Source organism: Eretmochelys imbricata, chromosome 1 (genome assembly GCF_965152235.1).
Source record: "Eretmochelys imbricata isolate rEreImb1 chromosome 1, rEreImb1.hap1, whole genome shotgun sequence".
In the NCBI taxonomy this organism is placed as follows: domain Eukaryota; kingdom Metazoa; phylum Chordata; order Testudines; family Cheloniidae; genus Eretmochelys; species Eretmochelys imbricata.
This window is the reverse complement of record NC_135572.1, coordinates 27,764,222-27,788,984: the sequence shown is the minus strand read 5'-3', so window position 1 is coordinate 27,788,984 and position 24,763 is coordinate 27,764,222. Positions and strand designations below refer to the sequence as shown.

General features: G+C 43.5%; 1 protein-coding gene across 2 annotated transcripts in view; it reads right to left on the bottom strand.

Moving 5' to 3' along the window:
* Positions 1-24,763, bottom strand: part of FAT3 (FAT atypical cadherin 3) — a 436,391-nt gene that overhangs the window by 60,124 nt on the left and 351,504 nt on the right. For both annotated transcript variants that reach the window (XM_077805390.1, XM_077805398.1), the window contains exons 13-16: positions 7,063-7,452; positions 4,559-4,773; positions 2,775-2,912; positions 575-718 (exon numbers count right to left, since the gene is read on the bottom strand). In XM_077805390.1, the coding sequence (XP_077661516.1) occupies positions 575-718; positions 2,775-2,912; positions 4,559-4,773; positions 7,063-7,452 (887 nt within the window). The remainder of the gene's footprint in view (positions 1-574; positions 719-2,774; positions 2,913-4,558; positions 4,774-7,062; positions 7,453-24,763) is intronic.

Sequence of the window (24,763 nt, the reverse complement as noted above, 5' to 3'; positions counted from 1 at the left end):
AGGGACTTTGCAATTGCTCTTGATTTTATGGGGAAGGCACTGAGATACCATAGTGATTGGGGGGCAGTATAAAACTCTAAGATAGACAGATAGATCCTCTTCACAGTACCAGACATGGAATATACTAGTCAAGAGTGCAGAAACTCTTCAGGAGAGTATGGGAAATGGAAATTCCAGAACTTCTTTCATTTTCTTCTCTCCTCTGATCAAGGAGGGCTTGAACCCTCTGTAAACAATTTAAGCTAATTCTTTATCTAGCTGTGGGACAGGCAGGAAAGACAAGAGAGCCCGACATGGCAACTGGAATGGCTACAATTGCGGAAGAAGAATAAAAAACATTTCTTAGACAAGGGGAAAGCTTCTTGAGTTGCTGGGATAAGTGGTAAAATCTGTGGCAGATTCTGAGGAATCTCGTAAACAGAGTCCTGTCAAAGAGTTCAGAAAAACATGCCTATCCTTTGCTTGCAATGAGACAATTTGATATACCTTGGGCTGATCAAAAGTAACTTAATGGTAACCAAATGCTTTCATGTTTAAAGGTCAGATCAGTTTTTGATGTGCAGGACACACTTACTTGAATTACAGCTGTATAGTTGGCTGGTGTAAATACAGGGCTATTATCGTTCACATCAGAAATGTCTATGTTGACCGTTACAGATGATGACATAGGAGGGATGCCACTGTCTCTTGCCTGAATAACTAGTGAATATCCAGACACCTGCGAAAAGGTGAAAACATTAAATCAATGCGAAAGGGGTCCTAAATTTCAGCAATCATTCCTTCCATCCTGTGTGCTACGTACCACATTCTGTGGAAAGCTGTCTCACCTCATTACTTGTCCTGCCCTTTGTATAATATTTCCCTGTTTAGTGCTTCACTGTGTCCCAAACTCTGTTTTATAAGGCTATCAATAATCTGAATGGCGTCACCATATTAAAATAACTGCACCAGACAATGCATACTATAGATAATGGTACACTTCAAAAACAAACTGCATGGTGCTTGCGTATAATATGCAAAATCAGCCATTACAACTTTAACTTACAAGCAAACACAGAGAATACTTTGAGTTAGGTGTCTACTGCAACATTTTGGTCAGATTCCAGTCAAACTGGGATTTTAGGAATGGTTTCCAAGACTCTTTTGTACATGATTTCTGAGAGCATGTCTCATTATCTATCTAACATGAAACACTTCTAACATGGCATTTGCAAAGTACTAAGGTAAAGTTCATAGAGAGGTAGCCTAAATGATTTGAAAAACACTTTCAATGGCTAGTAACACCTGTGCCTCTGTACCCCCTGGCTTGGATAGGTAGTTTGCAGCTGGATATCATCTACCTGCCACTAAAAAGATTTTTCTCGGTACTTATTAGAAACAGCCACACAATACATGTCATTAGGGGAGCAGTTGTCTTTATGCTTTTGGGACATGTCTTTACCTTTGACGATAGCACAAACCACAGGGTGCCTGTGGCATTAGGTTTAAAACATCACAACAGCACCTGGGGAATGGATTTTCTTACTTCCCTCTCTCCTATGACAGGCTTTGGCTGGTTCAGAGTTGGTTGCTGTCTTGGGACTTCTTCCGACAATTTTTTTTGTTTGGTTTTGTCTTTCTGTGCCCTCTACCACTCACCTTGGATTTAAGAACTTAACCTGTCTGTATGTTTACCCCTTTGAAATGAGTACTGTTTCTCCTTCCGAAAGTTTAGCTTATACATTTTTTTTTTGTACAAAAATGAGGAAGCCCGACATCAATGTCCTAGAGTATATCCTATATTCTATGTATTTCAGAATTGGGCTTGCTGTATTGTCTCCGAAGAACATCAGAGACAATGGGCCAAATTCACTACCGATGTAAGCAGGTGCAACTCTACCTACCCCAAAGTTTATACCTGTGGTGAATTTAGTCCTACATGCATGTTTATATAAAGCACCTGTGTGCGTGTGTACTTTGCAGCTATACTAACACAAACATTAAATTAATGCAAATTAAAAAATTAAGGCTATACAGTAAAAAATATATAGCACCTATCTAGCCTATAGACCACAGCACAGCAAAGAACGAACACATGCACTGACTGCATGACGTCTGTGTCCTTAGCACCCCTAGTGCTACCTGCAGAGATTTCCCTATGTGTTGTAAGATTACTGAAGTCATGTAACTTTCTCCTATGCTCACACTAACACTAGGCAAACCATCTTTGTTTGTCAAATGCTGTTATTTGAGAGGTGGGTGAAACGGTGATAAGTTGTCTTGGGTGAATGTTGTACTGGGGTAAACAAAGCAATGGGGTCTCTCAAATATAGCACCCTATCACTACCTCGATAGCTTGGCCACTTCACAACATAACCTTGCTAATAATATTTTACACACATTGCCAATTCAAAGTTGAGGTCCTGGCTCTGTGCCTGTTGTTACTGTCTAGAATGTGTTACAATCACCATTGTGTATGTGTATGATAGAAACAGGGTAGCAGCTCATTAACACTACAGCTTTCTGCATTGTCACAGGTTTGTCTTCTTTAATCTTATCTGATACCAGTAGAGAGGGGAGCATTTGAAGCTCAGTTTGCTTGTAGATAGGACTGGGGTGAAAGGAGTGAACTGGGCAATAAGAGAAATAGAGGATAGAATATTTTGTAGTGCCAACTGCAGACTACATAAACGACAAGCCTGCAGTCATGCAGAAAGCCAGCAGCACAGCTGAAGTCAATACACATATGCAATTTCTAGTAAGTTTAGAAGAAAGTCCAGCACATGTTATCTTACCCTTTCTCTGTCCAATTTCTTTTTAACCTTTATAAGTCCCAAAACAGGATCAACTGAAAATTCATTGTCCCGATCACCATTCACTATGGAAAAATGAATCTGGCCATTGGTAGGACTATCCTGGTCTTCTGCTATCAACTTTTTGAGAGAAGAATAAAATTAGCTATACAGATTAAGAAATATTTCTATGGTACAATAAGAAATCAAAACCCCAAAGGAATAACTTTACATTCCGTCAGGTTAGTAGATATAACTTACTAGACAGTGCATGTTTGTCTAAAAGTTCTCTCATCACAAATTTGGAATGGGAAGATTATTTGCAAGGGGCAAGCCAGTGTGTGTGTTATACAAGTCATATGAAACAAGTACCAATGAGCTCTTCATATCGCTGCATACAATCATACATTTTGTTTAGGCCACATAGAATCATAGGGTTAAAAGGGACTGCAAGGATCATTTCGTCTAACTCCCTGCCAACACAGAATCATAGAAAATCACAGACTCATAGAACTGGAAGAGACCTCGAGAGGTCATCTAGTCCAGTCCCCTGCACTCAAGGCAGGACTAAGTATTGTCTAGACCATCCCTGAAGAGGTGTTTGTCCAACCTGCTCTTAAAAATCCCCAATGATGGAGATTCCACAACCTCCTTAGGCAATTTATTCCAGTGCTTGTGATCCACTATGACCCACAGATCCCTTTCCACAGTACTCCTTCCTCGGCAGTCATTTCTCATTTTGTATGTGTGCAACTGTTTGTTCCTTCCTAACTGGAGTACTTTGCATTTGTCCTTAATGAATTTCATCCTGTTTACTTTAGACCATTTCTCCAGTTTGTCCAGATCATTTTGAATTTTAATCCTATCCTCCAAAGCACTTGCAACACCTCCCAGCTTGGTATCATCTGCAAACTTTGTAAGTATATTCTGTATGCCATTATCAAAATCACTGATGAAGATATTGAACAGAACCAGACCCAGAACCAGTCCCTGCGGGACCCCACTCGTTATGCCCTTCCAGCATGACTGTGAACCACTGATAACTATATGCAGGATTTGTTATGTCTAAACCCTCCAAGACAGATGGCTATCCACATTTTAGACAGAAGTTATTTTAGAAAATTTGTTGATGCTCTAGAGTGGGATTTTCAAAGGCGTTAGGTGACTTTTAATGGCAGCTGGATGCCTAACTCCCTTAGGAGCCTTTGAAACTCTCAGCCTTAAAATCTTTTAATGCTTCTAGTTTTCACAACCTTTCCCTACTAAAGCCAGATGTCTCAGATGCAGTAGAAGGTGTTGTGATTTGAGGTATGCTATGTTGTATTCCAGCAGGGCTAGATTCAAACACTTCTTATTTCACTGGAAAGCCATAAATGTTGCCTCTCCAATGAGAAACATGATGTGTTTCTACCTCTGATGAGCCACGAGACATCAGACATCACCTGTCATGGGTCCAGGGCAAAAGTATGCTTAGGGTGGAGTGCAAAATTGAGAGGAAAAAAGAAAACATTTTATCTCACGGGTTCTTTTTTTGGGAGGGGGCGGAGGGGGGGAAATGGCAGTTGCTTTGAAAGTTGATTGGCGGTTTGGAACATTAAAAGTAGTTCTAGAAGAGACAGAATACTGGACAGATGGCAGATGAGGTGGTCAAAAGGTGCAGTGGCTATTACAGTTTATCATCTGTACAGCCACAGAATGATTGTTTATTATATGCTTATGCAAACATAGTTATTTATCGCAACACCTTGTATTGACTTTCTGTCTGAAATCATATACATTATACTCACCATAATAACAGAATCACCAACTGAAGCATCCTCACTGATAACTGCACTGTAGGCCTCTTGATTAAATTTTGGTGCATTGTCATTAACATCCGTTACATTTATGTTCACTGTAGTAACAGCACTTAGGGCTGGCGTACCTCCATCTTTTGCTTCCACTCTTAGGTAAAAGTCTTTACACATTTCATAGTCCAGAGCTTCAATTACAGAAATGGATCCTTTGAAAGAAGAGAGGGAATGTTAACAGATCTAAAGAAGCAAACTCTGTGAGCAGTAATATTATCAGCGTTAGTGATAGCCAAAAAATTATAGAATAGAATACATTATTTAGCACCATTGCAAAATACCACATGATGCTACTGAAACGATAATGCCAGCAAATCCAAGGAAAATATACAATTAGACATTTCCTCTTGTATAAATTAAAGAAAGATATAATAACTTGAGCTTATATATCACTTCTCAGGACAGGAACTTCAAGTGGTTCAGAATGATTAATGGCACCACTAGAGGTAGCTTTTATTACACCAGTGCCATAGATGGGTAAACAGAGAAAGCACAGTTTAATGACTTACCCAGGCTCACAGAGAGTCAGTTGCAGAACGGGAAATGGAATCCAGACATCTTGATTCACAGCTCAATGTTCTGAACTCAATAAACATTCTGGCCAAAATTTTCAAACCTACATGGCTAATGACACCTATATCTATCTTCAGCAGCCTAAATACAGGAGGTCTGATTTTTCCATAGCATTAAGTACCCACAACTCCACCTGAAGTGGGAGCTGTTGGGTAATCATCAGCTTTGAAAATCAGGTTATTTTTGTTTAGGGCGTAAATATGGACTTAGAAGCCTAACTTCAGGCAACCAGGTTTAACAATGTTGACCTCTATCTCACAACACTGCAGGAGCAGAATTTCTCTTGCTCCAATGATTTGAATACATTTTCATCTTATTAACTTCATGTACCAATGCTACCTTTAGAAGATAATCACTTTACATACAAGTCTTTAGCCAGAGGTTTTTTTGCACTGAGTAAAATGCATTGAGGGAAGTACCATTGGGCACTAAGGGGAAGGGCTGAGTAGCAACCCCAGCCAGACAAGCATTACTCCCCCTTTGGCATGACTTCCTGAGAGCAGGAGCGCTGAAGAGGACCCGTGGAGAAGCCTGCACTTGCTAGCAGGAAATTCCCATTGATAAATGGCGTGACTGAGGGGGATTATTTTTCAAGCCTTGATCAGGCATGTTACATCAGTATATGGCTGTCTGGAATCTCAGCTCCTGCATCTAAACTGACAATAATGAGGCTGTCACACATTAATGAATAATAAATGCTATTTTCTTCTTGTGCGATTAAACTTCACCTCTGTCTTTTATTGATCTATCTCCTTGGCTTCCTTGTCAAATGCAAATTTAACAATATTTAAGTATCTCTTTCCATGGTGCTTATGTATAAATTCACCTACTCCTTGCTGAAATAAACTGAAGTTAAAGCACACTTCCATTAGTTATTTTAAAAAGTCCTTTAACGTAAGTTTCCATAGAGTTTCCAAGAGTTTCCATAGAGAGAAGGGGAATTTTTTTACACAGTATAGTGTATGTGAGATAATGTGTCATGTTGGGTATTTCTAGGCTAAGAGCTACATTTATAGCTACCCATAAACAACTGTTACTTTCAGCTTTCACATTACAGATCAATCAGGTAAGAACCTCAGGTGGCAAGTCCATATGGCTCTTCCTGAATATTATGGGATGAGGGAATGCTGACTGAGAGAGGTACAGAAAGAGATGACAGCTCACTGCTGTTACTTAACGGGGATAATGAATAGATCCCAATCAGGAAACTGAAACAGCAGTAGCCTTTTGGAATACCCTGTGTTTCTGGGTATTTCTTTAAAGAAGCCAAGCAGTCTGTTTTTTGAAAAACTCATTACACATAATAAAAGCATAAAGAGTTTAAGCCTACTTTCACAATCCTGTAGATCATGAGCAACCTCACTGAAGTCAGTGCAGTTCTACAGGGTTATAAACGTAAGGCCAGAGACAAGCCCTTAGTGCTCTGTCCATTGATCAATCTTCTCCCAATCTGCCGAGCGTCAGCAGTGAGTCACATTTGGGTAGCACAGCAAGTTAGTTCTTAAGGGAAGGATCAGAGAGCCTTTGCCCACACTGGTGAGCACCTGAGTTGCTCCACTGGGCATAAGTGCTCATGAGTGTGAGTAAGGACTGCATAGTTGGGCCCCAAGGACTAGTTTCTGCTATCCATACTCAGAGCCTATAACATCCCAGGCCACTGATTCATGGAGTAAGGTACTATCCACTTGAGTACCTGTGACTGCATCTGGCCCTAAATCACACCACTCCTTTTCATGTGGAACTTGTCTAAAACTAATTCCACAATGAAAGGATCTAGAGAGCTGTCTTTGGAACTCATTGAGTTCTACAGATTTCCCCAAAGCACTATTAATTAGAGAGACGCTTTTCGTGGGTGTTGTATTACAAACCCGTCTTTGAGTTGATCCTGAATTTCCCTTTCTCATTTCCAGACCTGATGAGGTAGGTAATCTCTGCATTGGTACCAATGTCTTTGCTTGTTGCGAAAACAGCCAGTACTTTGGTGCCAGGTGAGGTATCTTCAGGCACTGTAACAAGGTAGTCTCTTCTCTCAAACACAGGAGGGTTGTCATTAACATCCAGCACTGTAATGGTAACTGTGGCAAATGAAGACTGGGACAACACAATGCTCTGGTCTGATGCTTTTACGCTGATGTTATAGGAAGGCTGCAGCTCTCTATCAAGTGGATGCTCCAAAATAATGATCCCTGATGACCTATCCACAGAGAAGTAACCTTCTGCAGAGTCCGCTAAGGAATAGATCACCTTTCTGTTCACACCTGAAAGAGAAGCAAAGATGAATTTTAAAAAATGCTTCTAAGCAAAACAGTTGCAATTTTGGTGTTCATTTCTCTAGCACGCCATGGGATGGGGGGGAAGTTGAGTGGCCTTTCTTATACCAAAAATCCCCGGTGAGCAATCTGTGCAATCCTTTACACCTGACCATAGGGTGTTGATTGAAAAAGCATGGTAACCCTTTCGCAAAACCAACCAGCAATGCAGTCCAGAAGCAAGGCCCAGAACTGAGAACCAGTGACTACCGAGATCTAACCCATTCTCTGGTGCTGACTCTGTGGCCGTGAACAAGTAAACAACATTTCCATCTCATTTTCTCCAGTTGTATAATGGCGATATTAATACTCACTGACTTCACTGGGGTTTGAGGGATTAATTAGCTACTATTTGTAGCGAACCTTGAAATGTAAAGTGATGAGGAAAAAGAAGATTTGTTACAGTGCTGTGATAAATGCTTAGGGTCCAGACCTTACTATGGTCACTCCAACGTGAGTTTTGCCTGAGTAAGGATGGGCTCTTATGCTGGGCATAGAAGAATTCCCACGAATGACAACAGCAGCAGTTGTGCATCTATTTCCCCTTCTATCCCATGTTGTTACTACAATATTCCAGTAGTGACTACTTAAATCAAGACAGGACCTCTGCTTTTGTGCTATATAGATTGTACAGACCTTGAGAGACACAGTTGCTGCCCTGAAGAGTTCATAATTTAAATAGATAAGAAATAGACAGAATATGCGGAAAATGCATTGCCTCAGAGAACATCTTGGAGAAATAGTAATGTACATACGGAAAAACAAATACAGCAGAACCCCTTTATCTTATCTAATTGGGAACAGGACCGATCAGATAATCAAAAATTTGGGGAATGGGGAAGAGTGAGGCTGCATCGCCATCTAGTGGCCACAGTAGAGACCACCAGCTCCTGGACCTGTGCGCGGCGGTTGTTGGGTTAATACAAAGAGCTGGATCACGGCGGTTCAGATAAATGGGGTTCTAGTGTATACCTCAGGTGGCAAACTGCATTCTTTCACTACCAACTTTGCCTTCATTCCATTGCACACACAGTATGAAAGTTAAAAGTGTGTGTTGAGGAACAAAACATTGTCTCTTTAGGTCGAAATTTGTCAGATGGGATAGTTACATCACCCAGTCCCAGCAACAATATGGACATTTTAGAAAGGAAAGTCTTTTTTCAGGTTGAGAACAGTAATGGAATTGGGCAATGAAGTCTTTTATTTTTCAAATCCCAGTTATAGTACCAGAAAGCCTAGGCTTACTTACCTGATAGTAACTGGAGTTCTTTGAGATGTGTGGTCCTTATGGGTATTCACTGTGTGTGCACTTGTGCTCTTTGCACCTGAGACCGCAACTTCTTCAATAGCCTGGTCCATGCCTGCGCCTTGCACCTCCTTGTGCTCCCAGCTGAGGGCATAAGGGTGATGCAGACTGATTGCCTCTCCAGCTCCAACTCTACCACGAATCAGAAGATGACACAAGCAGAGGTAAAGTAGGGCAGGCCATGATTATCCATAGGGCCTATGCATCTGGAAGAAATCCAGTTATTGTAAGTTAAGTAACTTCATTTCTTCTTCAAGTGTGGGTCCCTATGGGTATTCACTGTGGGTTGGTCCCAAGCAGTGTTCGTTGCGGAGGAGGGTATGCTGTGCCACAGAGCGGAAGATCACCAAGCCCAATGATGCATCCATAGCAGAAGCTTGGACCAGTGAATAATGCCTGGTAAAAGTCTGTATGGAAGTCCAAGCAGCTGCTCTGCATATCTCCGAGAGGGGGATTCCCCTATTGATGCCACTTGGACTTTTGCAAAATGGCCCCTGAGGGGCTTTCATAACATCATGGGAAAGAATGGTGGAGAAAATCTACCTAGAGAGCCTTTGAGAGGAAACAGCTTTCTCCTTCATTCTTTCAGTAATAACAACAAAAAATTTAGGGGTCTATTCTGTGCAGGTAGAAGGATAAAGCCCTGCACACATCCACGGAATGGAGTATTGTCTTCTCCATGCTTTGGTGAGGCTTAGGGGAAAACATTGGAAGGTGAACAGTCTGGTTAAGATGGAACTCTTAGAGGTGAACATAGGATGTAGTTGCAACAAAACCTTCTCCTTATGGAAAACTGTACAAGGCGGATCTACCTTAAGGGCTCCAAGATTTCCAACCCTTCTAGCAGAGTTAATCATTGTTAAGCAGGCCACTTATATAGGTGCAGGAGGGAATGGGAGGCTAAAGATTCAAACAGTGTTCTCCTGTGAGCAGAAAGATCAGGCTGGATGTCTTCAGATCAAGCTGGATGTCTTGAGTGATAGAAGATACTCCAGCATGAGGGGGATTCCTGGTGTCCCAGCAGGTAACTGGTGGTGCTGGCACCAAAGGGAGAATTGTTTCCATGTAGCGGTGTAACATATCTGCATATAAGGTCTTAAGCTGTAACTGAGGAACTATGTTGGTTGTCCATCCAAAACTCGTGCTGCCAGATGTAGGGATGCTGGGTTGGGCTGGTTCCTCCTAGCCATGTTCTGGGACAGCAGAATGGTTGTAGGTAGATGGATGGTGTGAGGCTAGCTATAGTGTGGTAGTGAACGAAATTTGCCCCAGCCACTAAGGTGCTATCAGGATCTCTGTTGTTCCATCAAGTTTGATCTTCTTGAGTATGCAAGGAAGCAGAGGGATGGGAGGGAAAGTGTACATCAGTGGTTCTTACCACTTGCCCAGGAAGGCATCCCCTCTGGAACTGAGGCCTTGAGGGATCCCAAGACAGGACACCCTGCCAGATTGTTGGAAGATGGGTGGAGTTCCCACTGGTGGTCTTTGTGTAAATGCCTGCTGAAACTGTCTGCCAGGAAATTCATCACCCTGGGATGTGTTGGGTGATTCTCATAGACTATCAGAGTTGGAAGGGACCTCAGGAGATCATCTAGTCCAACTCCCGGCTCAAAGCAGGCACACTCCCCAATTTTTTTTTTTTGCCCCAGATCCCTAAATGGCCCCCTGAACTCACAACCCTGGGTTTAGCAGGCCAATGCTCAAACCACTGAGCTATCCCTCCCCCTGTGGCTGATGCCCCAGTTTCAGAGCTGGACTGTCTCTCTGCAGAGTCCAAAGGATCTTGCTCCTCCCTGCTTGTTTATATAGTACAAGATGGTCATGTTGTCTGCTCTGACCTGGACGTGTGTGGACCAAACAATGGGTATAAATGACTTGCTCGTCTTGTAAACTGCCCGAAGCTCTAACACATTGATATGTAGTGTGGATTCCTGTGGGGACCAGGAGTCGTGGATTTTCTGGTTGTCAAGATGCACTCCCATCCCAGTAGGGAGGCGTCCATTGTGAGCGACTTTGTAGGGAGTGTGGAAACAAAAGAGACTCCCACTCATACTGTGTCTCTGCTCTGCCATCAGGTGAGCGATGTCAACATCTCCTGAGAAAGAGAGACCTTCTTGTCCAAGGAATCCCTGTTTGGGGCATAGACTGTAACCATATTTGAAGGGGTCATAGGTGCAGACACACAAATGGAGAGACATAGGTGCACTCCACCATGTGACCTAACAAAGACCAAGCAGGATTGGACTGGAGTCTGAGGTCTGAGATGAAGCTGGTTGATCAGATCCCTAGTGGCGAGGAGCTGATCTTGAGGCAGAGTAGGGCCTTGATGTGACTGAGTTTAGGCCCATCCCAGTGAAATCTATGGTTTGTGTGAGCGTCAATGCGTCTAAATTGACTTAGAGTCTGAGGGAATGAAAGAGTTGGAGTGGGGTGGTGGCTATTGCTTGTACCTCCTGGCATGATTGACCTGTGAGCAGTCAATTGTCCAGGTAGGGAAATATTGGTCTTCCCTGTCTGTGAAAGTATGTGGCCATGATTGCAAGTACTTGGAGCTGTGAGGAGGCCAAATGGGAGCATCTTGTACAGAAAGTGCTCTTGGCCCACTGTAAAGCCCAGGAACCTTCTGAGAACAGGATGAATGTCCAAATGAAAGTATGCATCTTTTAAACTGAGGGCTGTAAATCAATCACCTGATTTGAGGAAAGGCATTATAGAGGTCAGAGTCGTCATTCTGAACTTTGAGTGTCAGATGAAGACATTCAACTGTCTGAGGTCCAGAATGGATCTCCAGCTCCCCTTTTTTGAAGGGGGTGGGTAGAAGAAGTACCTTGAGTAAAAGCCCTTACCTACATGAGGAGATGGTTTGGGCTCTATTGCCCACAGCTAGAGAAGAGAGTCTGCTTCTTGTTAAGAATCCTCTGGTGAGAGGGGCCCCTGAAAAAGGGATGCGGGGAAGAAGCAACTTCCAGTATGCAGCCTTTTGACAGAAATGGCCAGTACCCATTTGTCTATCGTGATAATGTGCCACACTGGGAGAAAATGACACAGGTGGCCACTGAAGGTGTAGCAGGGGGTGTGGAATCTAGTTGTTGACCGTCGGGCATTGCATCAAAATGACTTTGGCTGAGACTGCAGAGTGGAGGATGATGGTGCAGACTGTCTATCCCGCTGGGTCCTTTGCCATTTCTTGGGAGGTTCATATGTCTGCTGTTGAAAGAAGGATGGAGACAGTAGTCAATGTTGAGGTGGAGGAGGCCAGGAATATTTTCTATGGGTTGCCGGAGTATATATCGCCAGAGAGTGGAGGATAACTTGAGAATTTTTGAGGGTATGTAGTGACTCGTCCATTTCGTCATTAGAGGTTGCTACCTTCTAGGGGAAGTCCTCCACAGTAGTTGGACCTCTTTAGGGAACTCCGAGGTCTGTAGGCACAAAGCCCTTCTCAAGACTACCGAGGTAGCCAAAGAGCGTGACACTGTGTTTGCTACATCAGGGGATTTCTGGAGAGAAGATATTGAGACTAACTTTCCTTCATCCAGGATGGCCTGTGGAAACTTGATGTAATTCTGACAGCTTGTTGTAATTCAAGAAGTTGTATCTGGACATCAAAGCTTGGTGATTCGCCAGCAGGTCTGGACGAGTGGAAGGGGAGCAGAAGGGCCATAATCTGAATGGGGCCTCATGAGAATTGCATAAGATGTCTCTGGAGCCTGAATTCACGAGTCTGCCTGGTATGACGAGGGAAAGTGTGGCAGATACTGGACTTGGAAGGGATGTGAGCTTCCCAGAGGCAATACAGGCAGGTCTTATGCAGGTCATCAGGAAAACCAGGGGCACGCACGGCAAGGCTTCAAGCCTGGAATTTTGGGCATAAAGGTGCCTGAAACAGTGGTGGAATTGGTGGGGGGAACCCCCCACAACTTCCAGCTCACTATCACTACAAGCCAAACTAACTAACTATCGAAACTAAAAGTCCTATCTACAATATTTACAAATTTGATTAAGTAAATCACCCAAGAGCAGAAATTGCCACAGAAATGGAGGTTCCATCCCAGACCATGAGTGGTAGAAAAGGAATGTCAGGTTTCAGAGTAACAGCCGTGTTAGTCTGTATTCGCAAAAAGAAAAGGAGTACTTGTAGCACCTTAGAGACTAACCAATTTATTTGAGCATAAGCTTTCGTGAGATACAGCTCACTTCATTGGATGCATACTGTGGAAAGTATAGAAGATCTTTTTATACACACAAAGCATGAAAAAATGGGTGTTTACCACTACAAAAGGTTCTCTCTCCCCCCACCCCACTCTCCTGCTGGTAATAGCTTATCTAAAGTGATCACTCTCCTTACAATGTGTATGATAATCAAGTTGGGCCATTTCCAGCACAAATCCAAGGTTTAACAAGAACCCGGGGGGGGGGGGGGAGGGGGTTAGGAAAAAACAAGGGGAAATAGGTTACCTTGCATAATGACTTAGCCACTCCCAGTCTCTATTCAAGCCTAAGTTAATTGTATCCAATTTGCAAATGAATTCCAATTCAACAGTCTCTCACTGGAGTCTGGTTTTGAAGTTTTTTTGTTGTAATATAGCAACTTTCATGTCTGTAATCGCGTGACCAGAGAGATTGAAGTGTTCTCCGACTGGTTTATGAATGTTATAATTCTTGACATCTGATTTGTGTCCATTTATTCTTTTACGTAGAGACTGTCCAGTCTGACCAATGTACATGGCAGAGGGGAGAGGCAGTCAGTCTGCACCATCCTTTGCTCTCAGTTGGGCTTACAACGGGGGACAGGATGCAGGTGTGGACGAGTGGACACCGCTATTAAAGAATTTCTGGTCCTGGGCACACTTGTGCACACACAGTGATATCCTTACAGAATAGCACTCAAAGATTGCATAGGTGCTAAAGTTGTCTGCAGTAATGAGGCCTGAAGGGAAGGTACCATACGGTTGCTTGCTCTTCCTACACTTCAGTGAGATAGCTACTTCAAATCTTTGCAAAAGTGAATGCTGAAACAACCCCACACAAGTTTCCTGGTTGCTGGTTTATTTTATACCCAGGTCCTGGGAACTGCAATCAGAGATTATTATTAAAACACAAAGATCCACTAAGTTGTAGATTCCCCATTCTTAGCATCTATCAGCTATTTGCTGCCCTTATTGTCTGAGAACTTTACAAGCCTGACATTAATTGAACACACAAGAGCTACCAATCCCTTCTAGGCGTATTTTTTTAATGTAAAATTTGTGACAGTATTATTCTGCTTTACAGCAGTAGAAAAGCATTGTAAAAATGACTGATCAAAAGCCATACAAATCACATTTGTTTTCTGCTTGACATAGTACAAATAAAGTATTCACACCAGGGGGAGCTGAGGGACTCTCTTTTCTCCAACCGTGCTTACATAAAAGCAACACCAAGCACCAAGAAAAGATGCTATTTAAATTACATTAGGATTAGCTGGCTCTCCAGAGAATAATGCAGTCTTTGACACACCTATCTTGAGTTTTAAACATTCAAATGTAATTAAAAATAGACATATAATTGCCAGTATTCTAATTCATTGTTATTGGTGTTACACTAGCACCTAGATGCACTGCCTGAGATCACAGCCCTGTTATGCAAGACAGTAGAAAAACAGTCCTTGCACCATCTAAACAGGCAAATGGTGGAAGAAAAGAAGTATCTGCATTTTACAAATGGGGAACTGAGGTCAGCACAGAAAGACAGAGAGTCACTTGCTCAAGGTCACACAGGATGCCTCTGCTGAACCTCGAACTGAACCCAGATCCCCTAAGTCTGAGTCCAGTGCCTTATGCACAACATACATGGCTTAGACTGTAAGCTCCCTGTGGCAGGGACGGTCTTTTCGTTCTGTGTATGTTCAGCACCTACCACAACAGGGTCCTGGTCTTTGGCACTATGGTAATAAAAATAAATAAATACATATACAACAACAACAACAACAACGATTAGATGAACACAAAAAAACAATTCCCTGTACGGTAAGGTGCTAACAACCTGTGACCACGTGGGAACCACATTTTTAAGAGGACAGAAATAAGGAGGACATTGAGAGCACAGGAAAAATGAGCTCGTACTTATGAAAAAAGCCTGGAAAGAGAGATGAGTCTTAGGGGTTTTCTAAATGTGGCCAACCGTAGGCAAACCCCTGGGAGTAGTGGATTACAGAGGCAATGGCCTCTGTAGTTCCAGCTCACTAAGTGGTCCAGATAAGAACAGGTTCTGTGATGGGTGAGAGACAGAAAGGTGGCTCCTAGAGTAACTGGGCCAGAAGGCATTTAGAGGTTTGCTGATTGTAACCAATACCTTGAATGTCACCAGGCAATTTGCAGGCAGCTATCTCAGAATATGAAGCACAGGTAGAATACACCCTCATTCTCCCATCCTACTCAGGAGATGGACAGCCTGGTTCTGCAGCACTTGCTGAAATTTCTGAGTGGCCTTTGTGACTTGCTCCAGCCTAGAAGCATTGTGCAAAGGCATGGAGGAGTGAGGCAAGATCTCCAAGGAGTATATGCTGCAATCTTTTAGCAAGCTGAAGATGGAAAAGGGCATTTGTGGCCACGGTTGCTATTTGCTAGAAGCAGAGATGCACCTAATGGGACCACAACTTCTTTGACAAAGGGAAGAGACAACCTCAGTTTATGAGGTGGTTCTAGGCCCTCAGGAGGCTTCCCTGTACTGAACAGCATTCTCGCCACCCTTTTCAGGTTGATCTTAAGCCAAATGGTTTTCATACAGGTCACTATTTCTTCCAGTCACTGAGAGATAAAGCTTTGAGTCTATATAACTGTGCGACACATCATCTAGAATATTAAAAGTAAGCCAGGCCTTTGGAGGACTTCACCTTAAGCTACTCACCCAGTGCACCATCAAACAGTCAACAAATCTGATGATATACAAGGCAGCAGTAATAGCATCCCTTGTATATGGGTGTGAAACATGGACAGATTTACACACAAACACACACACACACACACCCCCACCCCCTACACACACAACCTCAAACAACTTGAAAATTTTCACATGCACTGTCTCCATTCTGTTCAGAAGCTCCACTGGTGAGACCAAGTCTCAACTTTTAACATCCCTGAAAGAGCAAAAACAACCAGTATTGAGGTGACAGGTTTCAGAGTGGTAGCCATGTTCGTCTGTATCAGCAAAAACAACGAGGAGTCCTTGTGGCACCTTAGAGACTAACAAATTTATTTGGGCATAAGCTTTTGTGGGCTAAAACCCATTTTATCAGATGCATGGAGTGGAACATAGAGTAGGGAGGTGTAAATACACAGCATATGAGAAGATGGGAGTTGCCTTACCACGTGGGGAGTAAGTGCTAACAAGCCAATTCAATTAAGGTGGAAGTGGACTATTCTGAACGCCCTAAAGAGGTCCAACTCTTCTCAACAGTTGACAAGAAGGGATGAAAGTATTATTATTCCTATAAGAGGATTCCACAGTATTCTTTTAATAAAGGAATAAGCCAGGAAATTTTATACTTAGATTTTGTACTAGCATGGGATGGACTATTGCCCTTTGCTATGTGAACACAAGCCAAGTCTCTAGAGTGGAGACTTTGTGTAATATACAGCCTTTTTGTACATCAAATGCCATCCTTCCAGTGGTTATTCCTTCCTTCTGTATAGCACTGAAATAAAGTAGCACGTAGCTGAATGCTGCTTATGTTGTTTGTCGCTAATCGCTATATTAAGGACAGTCACAAGAAATGAGTCTCTGTAAAACACAAGGGTTACAAGTGTAACTCTCGTGATTGGATACACTCCCATCCCCCGATTTAAAGGCTAAACATTCATGCACTCAGGCAGCACCAATTAGGTGCGCCGGCAGAACATGTTTCACCTGGAAAAGGGGAACTTAGAAAGGTGATGCTTGCCACAGAAATGGGCAAAGTTTGCCCTGGAGGAGAGGCTGCCAGGGACTGCCAGTAGCAAAAGGAGCCCAGCCCGGGGCTAGCCTCCCTGCCCTGCCCCGCCTCCCACCTTGTTTGGGGGCAGACAGTAAAAGCCTGATACAGGCAAGAGGCCCCATGTAAGGCTGCTCCAAGCCAATTACCTGTGGTGGGACCTGGGGAGCACCGCCAAGAACTAGAGGTAATTGGACTCAAAGAAGGATCGTGGGAGTGAGCTGAACTCCTGCCGGGAAATCTGAGATTGCCCAGGCCTGGAGGGATAGAGGGCCAAGGACCAGAGACTGAAAGAGATTATGGCCAAACCCAGGCTGAGGGTTGGCCAACCACAACTGTGGGGCAATGCAGGCGATGAAGCCCTATGCCTATACAAGGCCCTGAGACAGAAACAGGTTCCGCACCAGTCCGATGAGAGGGGCCTTCTGCCAAGGTGGCCCCCGAGCACTGATGCAAGTTGATGGTGGAGTGGCAACAACAGCAGGCCAACCAGCACCAGCAATCCCAGCAGCAGATGTTGCAGCAGTGGAGAGTCCAGCAGCAGGCCCGAGCAATGCAGCAGCAGCAGCTGCTGAAGGAGATTGTGTCCAGCAGCACAAACTCTGGACTTTCTGCAATAGTTAAGACCATTGGTCCCTGCCCAGAGAAGGCAGGCAGGGCCCAATACAACAGGGGGAGCTCTGCCATCTGTGTCAGTGAAGTTAACTAAGATAGGCCCGGACAACAATCCAGAAGCATTCCTCACCACCTTCGAGGGGGAGCTGCTGGCCTCTCAATGCCCTCTGGAGTATTGGGTGTTAGTTTAGCTCCTTACCTGACAGGACAGGCTCAACTCGCTTGCCGTAATCTTGATCCATCATTGGCTTGAGACTACAATCAGGCCAGGGTAGCTATTTAAATTACCTGTACATGAGGAGACACACTGGCAGCACTTTAGAGCAGAGATATAACCCAGGTAGTAACCCAACAATTAAAAGAGCACTGTCGGTGATGACTTCGCTCCAGGGCCGAAGTTGCAGAGTTGGGCCTAATGGCGCAGTTTGTATCCATGCTTCTAGTAAGGGGCCAGGAGTGTGTATTCCGGCATCACCCCAAGTCATCGTTAGAGACGGTGCAGCTGATGGAGAAATTTCTCACAGTCAATTGGTTGCTAGAGATGGGACACGCGTAGCCTCTACTCTCTTGCCAACCATGGCACCAGATACCCACCAGCAGACACCATACCCTGGGCGTGACAGAAAACAAGTGCAAACCACACCCCAATGACTGAGCTACCCGCACAGAGAAGAGAAGACCTTGGCAAGACACGGGGCTAAGCTCAGTGAGGCATCACCCGGATTACTGTCTGGTGATGCAAACAACCAGGCTGGAGCCCTTGAGCTCAGACACAGGTCCCATTCATAGTTTAACAGCTGCTCCCCACCAGGCAGGAGCCCGCAGAGATGAGCTTGGTAATATGCTACTCCTGTGGGCAACAGGGGCATATGAAGAAAGAATGCCCATGGATGGAAAGGGAATAGGCAGAGAGTTGGACGGCAGATGACAGGAGGACTTCCCCTAAATTGACAGTCCCACTATGGGTCCAAGGGAAGGAGGTCCTAGGGCTTGTAGGTGTAGCCAAGTGGTTATGCAAGCCACCCTAGTGGGTGAGCCAGTGAACCCAGAGGGGACAATTTGCTTGCAGTATATACATGGAGATGTGAAGCCTTGTCCCAGTGTACAACTGGAACTGACAGTGGGGACCCTCACCAATTCAGTTACAATAGAGCTAGCCAAAAAATTTGAATACCTGGTGATAAATGGCCAAGATTGGCCCTACTTTTGGCAAATTGTTAATGATCTAACCAATGCTTCAGTTGAACACCTTGACAAGACCTGGCCTGTGAACACAGCAGACTCAGTGGGCTTGGGGGACTCGGAAAACCCCAAGGAGGGTATATCCCAGGACCAGAGCCAGCCAGGGAGATGCCTAAACAACTGGTACTTCCTGTGGACCTTGAGGCCCGAATGCGAGGGGAAAGCTTCGTCCAAGGTAGATTACTAAAGGAAGATCATGCCAGACCAACCTGATCTCTTTCCTTGAGAAGATAACCAAGATTCTAGACAAAGGAAATGCAGTAGATCTAATCTACTTGAATTTCAGTAAAGCCTTTGATACAGTTCCACATGGGAAATTAATAGTTAAACTGGTGAAGATGGGGATTAATATGAGAATCAAAAGGTGTGTAAGGAACTGGTTAAAGTGGAGACTACAATATGTCATGCTGAAAGGTGAAATGTCAGGCTGGAGGGAATTTACTACTGGAGTTCCTCAGGGATCTGTCTTTGGGACCAATCTTATTTAATATTTTCATTAATGAGCATGGCACAAAAAGTGGAAGTGGGTTAACAAAATTTGCAGATGGCACAAAGTTGGGAGGTATCGCCAATATGGAGGAGGACCGGAATAGCATACTGGAAGATTTGGATGACCTTGAAAATTGCAAAGCGCAAGATCATTCATATAGGAACTAACAACAAGAATTTTTGCTATAAGCTGGGGATGTAGCAGTTGGGAAGCGAGAAAGGAAGAAAAAGACTTGGGTGTACAGGTTGATCACAGGATGACTACAAGTCGCTAATGTGATGTAGCTGTGAAAAAAGCTAATGCAATCCTAGTATGCATTAGGTAAGGTATAAGCAGTAGAGATATGGAAGTGTTATCATCATTGTACAAGGCACTGGTGAGACCTCATTTAGAATACCATATGCAATTCTGGTCTCCTGTGTTTAAGAAAGATTAATTCAAATTGGCACAGGTAAAGAGATGGGCTATTAGGAAATGGAATGGAGAACCTATCTTATGAGAGGAGACTTAAGGAACTTTGAAGGTTGAGGGGAGATATGATTGCTCTCTATAAATACATCAGAGAGATAAACACCAGGGTGGGAAAGGAGTTATTTAAATTAAAGGACAGTGTTGGCACAAGAATAATATAAACTGGTCATCAACAAGTTTAGGCTTCAAATTAGATGAAGATTCCTAAACCTCAGAGAAGCCCTGGAACAGCCTTCCAAGGGAAATAGTGAGAGAAAATCCCTAACTTGTTTCAAGATCGAGCCTGTTAAGTTTATGGAGGGGATGGTATGATGCGGTTCCATATAATAGTATGCTACAAATGCCATTACCAAATATCTCCAATGGCCACAGCCGGGACACAAGATGGGGAGGGCTCTGAATTGGGGGAGATGGGTAGATGTCTGGCTGGTGGGTCTTGCTCACATACTCAGGGTCTAACTGATCACTATATTTGGATCAGGAAAGAATTTCCTCCCAGGTCAGACTGACAGAGACCTTGCAGCATGGGGCGCAGATCACATCTGATTTGAACTAGAGTAAATGGTGGATTCTCTGTAACTTCAAGTCTTTAAATCAGGATTTGAGGACTTCAGTAATGCAGCCAGAGGTTAGGGGTCCATTACAGGAGTGTGTGGGTGAGGTTCTGTGGCCTGCGATATGCAGGAGGTCGAATTTCATGATCATGATGGTCCCTTATTGCTTTAAAGCCTCTGAATGAGAACAATATGATGATGCGACATTTAGCTACAGCTGTGAACAAGTGGCATACATGAATGAGGATGCAATGGACCCCGAGCACCTGAGACACTACCCCCCACTTTTTGTTAGCGAAAGAGCCACTGTATAGAGTGGAGCGAAACTTGCAGTTGGGGGTAGTAGGAACTCAGTTACTCGTCCCCCATAAGTATTGCCAAGCTCCAATGCAGCTAGCTCATTATATTCTCTGTACGGTGCATCTAGGTCAGGAGAAGACTCTGGAGTGGATACTGGCCCTGTTTTTCTGCTCAGGGTGCATCGTGCAGTTAGGGAGTATTGCTCTTTCTGCCTCCAGTGAACGTATTCAGCAGCTAAGAATGTCCCGAAGGTCCCCCTGGTCCCAATGCTATTAGTGGAAACCACATTTGAGAGAATATGGATGGATATGGTCATTGAGAAACCAATATATACTTAAAAAGAAAAGGAGTACTTGAGGCACCTTAGAGACTAACAAATTTATTTGAGCATAAGCTTTCATGAGCTATAGCTCACTTCATCGGATGCATTCAGTGGAAAATACAGTGGGGAGCTTTATATACACAGAGAACATGAAACACTGGGTGTTACCATACACACTTTAACGAGAGTGATCACTTAAGGTGAGCTATTACCAGCAGGAAAGCGGAGGAGGGGGGAGAAAACCTTTTGTAGTGATAATCAAGGTGGGTCATTTCCAGCAGTTGACAAGAACGTCTGAGGAAGAGTGGGGTGGGGATGTGGGGGGGGAATAAACATGGGGAAATAGTTTTACTTTGTGTAATGACCCATCCACTCCCAGTCTTTATTCAAGTCTAAGTTAAGTGTATCCAGTTTGCAAATTAATTCCAATTCAGCAGTCTCTCCTTGGAGTGTGTTTTTGAAGTTTTTTTGTTGAAGAATTGCTACTTTTAGGTCTGTAATCGAGTGACCAAAGAGATTGAAGTGTTCTCCGACTGGTTTTTGAATGTTATAATTCTTGACGTCTGATTTGTGTCCATTTATTCTTCTAAGTAGAGAAATTGGTTAGTCTCTAAGGTGCCACAAGTACTCCTTTTCTTTTTGCGAATACAGACTAACACAGCTGCTACTCTGAAACCTGTCAATATATAGTTGTAGTGGTGGACTATGCCACTCATTACCTGGAAGCCATACAGCTCTGTTCAGCTAAGGTGACAGTGATCACTCCTGAGTTTATGAGATTTTTTGCCCAGATACATTTCCCGCAAGAAATTTTGACTGATTGGGCTCCAAGTTCATACCTCAGGTGATGCAGAAACTATGCTCCTGCCTTAAAATCACGGCTCTGAGAACATCAACGTACCATCTGCAAATGGACAGCATCGTGGAAAGATTTAACAAAACATTGAAGGAGATGTCAAAATGGTTTGTTGGGATGAAGCCTACTCACTGGCACCATCTCCTCCTGCTGCTGCTGCTATTTACCATGTGAGAGGAACCCCAAGCCTCCACAAGGTTCTTGCTCTATGAATTGCTCTATGGAGTCTAGCTCTGGGGAATCTTGGATGTGTTATGAGAAGGTTGGGAAGAAGCAAACCCACTTGACACAACCCAGTATATTATACGCCTACAGAAGCACTTTAAGACATTGAGCACGTCTAAAAAAGAGAATCTCATCTGCGCTCAACAAAGGCAAGATCAAAGGTACAACTACAAGAAATGTTTATGAACTTTCCACCTGGAGACAGAATTCTGTTGCTATTACCATCCTTGAAGTTGAAATTGACGGCTCACAGGCAGGGCCCATTCAAGATGTTGAGATAAATGGGCCTGGTAGATTATGAGATCCAGCTATCCGGCAGGAGGAAGGAAACTAAGGTCTCCCATGTACATTTTCTCAAGCTATGGATGACACAGGAAACCCTCCTGATAGACACTTACCTGGTGAGCCCGGAACTCGGGCCCAAGGTAGCTGCTTGCCCAGAACCTGGACCTCTACTATTAAGTGAGGCCCTTTCACTGGATCAAAAAATCCAATTGGTGATATTGAGGAGTCTCAGAGCAACTGGAGGGCCCCTATAGTCCTGGTCCCTAAAGCGGATGACACAGTCCGATTTTGCATAGACTTTTAGAAGGTCAATGCCTTTGTGAAATTTGATGCCTACCTAATGCCCAGGGTGGAAGAGCTATTAGAGCAGTTGTGCCCAGCACAATACCTCAGTACCCTTGACTTTGCAAAGGGCAGACTCCCCTTTCTCCATCCTTCCAGGAGATGTCTGTATAATCAATCCCCTTTGGCCATTTCCATTTTAAAACTATGCTGTTTGGGTTGCAAGGGTTGGCAGCAAGTTTCCAGCGTCTTATGAATCAAAACCTTAGACCCCACCAGCAGTAGGCCGTGGCTTACCTTGACAATACTGTCATCTATAGCTATATGTGGGAAGATCGCTTACAGCACAGAAGGGCAATACTGACATCCCTATAGGAGGCTGGCCTCACAGCTAACCTGGCAAAATGTAAGTTGGTTGCAACAGAAGTAATTTATTTAGGGTATTGGATAGGAGGAGGCCCTGTGAAACCTGTGTTAGACAAAGTCTCTGTGTGTTGAAATCATATCCCATGTCCTGGACTAGGAGACAAATACGCTGCTTCTTGGGCCTTGTGGGATTCTATTGCCAGTTCATCTGCAATTCTGCACTCCAATTTAGCTCCCTTGCTAAAAGGCAAAGACACCAAGAACATCCGGTGGGAGGACTGGTCTGATGAAGCTTTTAATACCTTGAATACACTTCTCAGCCAAGCGCTGGTCCTCATCAACCCACACTTCACCCAAGAGTTTATTCTCTATACAGATGCTTCCAATGTCAGCCCAGGAGCGGTGCTCTCCCAGGACCCAATCCTATATGTAAGGAGGAAGTTGTTCCCCCCCGGGGGGGGGAAACAGTATTCAGTTATTGAGAAAGGGAGCTCTATCGAGTAGGCTGTAGACTCACTCAGGTATTACCTCCTGGGTAGGTCCCTTGTCCTTAGTCACTGACCACGTGCCCTTGCGGTGACTACCCTACATGAAGGGCTCGAACCCCCACATTATAAACTGGTATCTAGCCCTCCAGCTTCTGGGAGCAGCACCACGCAGGGAAAGAGAATACAAATGTGGATTTTTTTCCCCCAGACTTATTATCCCTGTTTCTTTCCGGACATGACAAGTTTCTTTCCGGACATGACATCCATTTGCTTTTCTGTAGCTGATAATGCCTGCTGATGACACCACATAACCATTTTCTTTTTAAATATTAAAAGTTTACAGCATGTTTCTCTTCTTGGTTTTAATCCATCTCCATCAACTAATTAACAAAAATATTTTCTCCAGGAAAGTTAATTTACTCTATTTTAATTGAATTTTTAAAAGAATTCTTAGCTTGCTTTCTTTCTTTTTAAATAAATGAGATTGCAAAAGAAAACCAAAAAAGAGGATTGAAATATTTTCTTTACCACAGAAAACAATCACACTGTTAAAGCTTGGCAAAAAGTCATGACAACCATAAGAAAAAAATATTCTATGAATATGAAAGAAAAAAAAAGGAAGCTGTGCCATAAGATCTGTGAAATTAGTGGTTACTTTTCAAGTTACAAATTATTTGTAAGCAGACTATCTAATTGCAGTGCTTCCTCCCACTCCAATTTTTCATGGTGTAATTATTAGCCTTAGGATGCTCCTATGGCAGTGGTTCTCAAACTGTGGGTTTACACACACAAACAACAGAGAATTATCCACATCCCTTGGCCTTTTTTGTTAGTAGCTGTCATAAACATAAAGCTAAGGATAGCATAAAATCCCTCCTTTACCTGTAAAGGGTTAAGAAGCTTAGATAACCTGGTTGGCACCTTACCAAAAGGACCAATAAGGGGAGAAGATACTTTTAAATCTGTGGGGGAAGGTTTTTGTTTTGTGTTCTTTCCCGGTCAGCGAGGAACCAGGGCAGGGAAAATACATCTCCTAAAGCCATACCTGAACTAAGCATTTAAGAGTACAAATTGTAAGTAATAGGAAGGAAATGCGTTAGATTATTTTTTGTTTTAGCCTGTGAATTTTCCCTGTGCTCAGAGGGAGGTTTATTCCTGTTTTTTGTAACTTTAAAGTTTTGCCTACATGGTAATTCTCTATGTTTTAAATTTTATTACCCTGTAAAATTACCTTTCATCTTGATTTTACAGAGGTGGTTATAAGTTCTATTTTTTAAGAATTTGATTGGTTTTTAGTGTTCTAAAAACCCCAGGGTCTGGTCTGTGCTCACCCTGTTTACCTATTTGGTTGGTAGATTATTCTTAAGCCTCCCCAGGAAAGGGGGTGAAGTGGCTTGGGGGAATATTTTGGGGAAACAGGAACTCCAAGTGGTCCTTTTCCTGAATCTTTGTCTAATTCACTTGGTGGTGGCAGCAGTACTCATCCAAGGACAGGGAAGGATTTGTG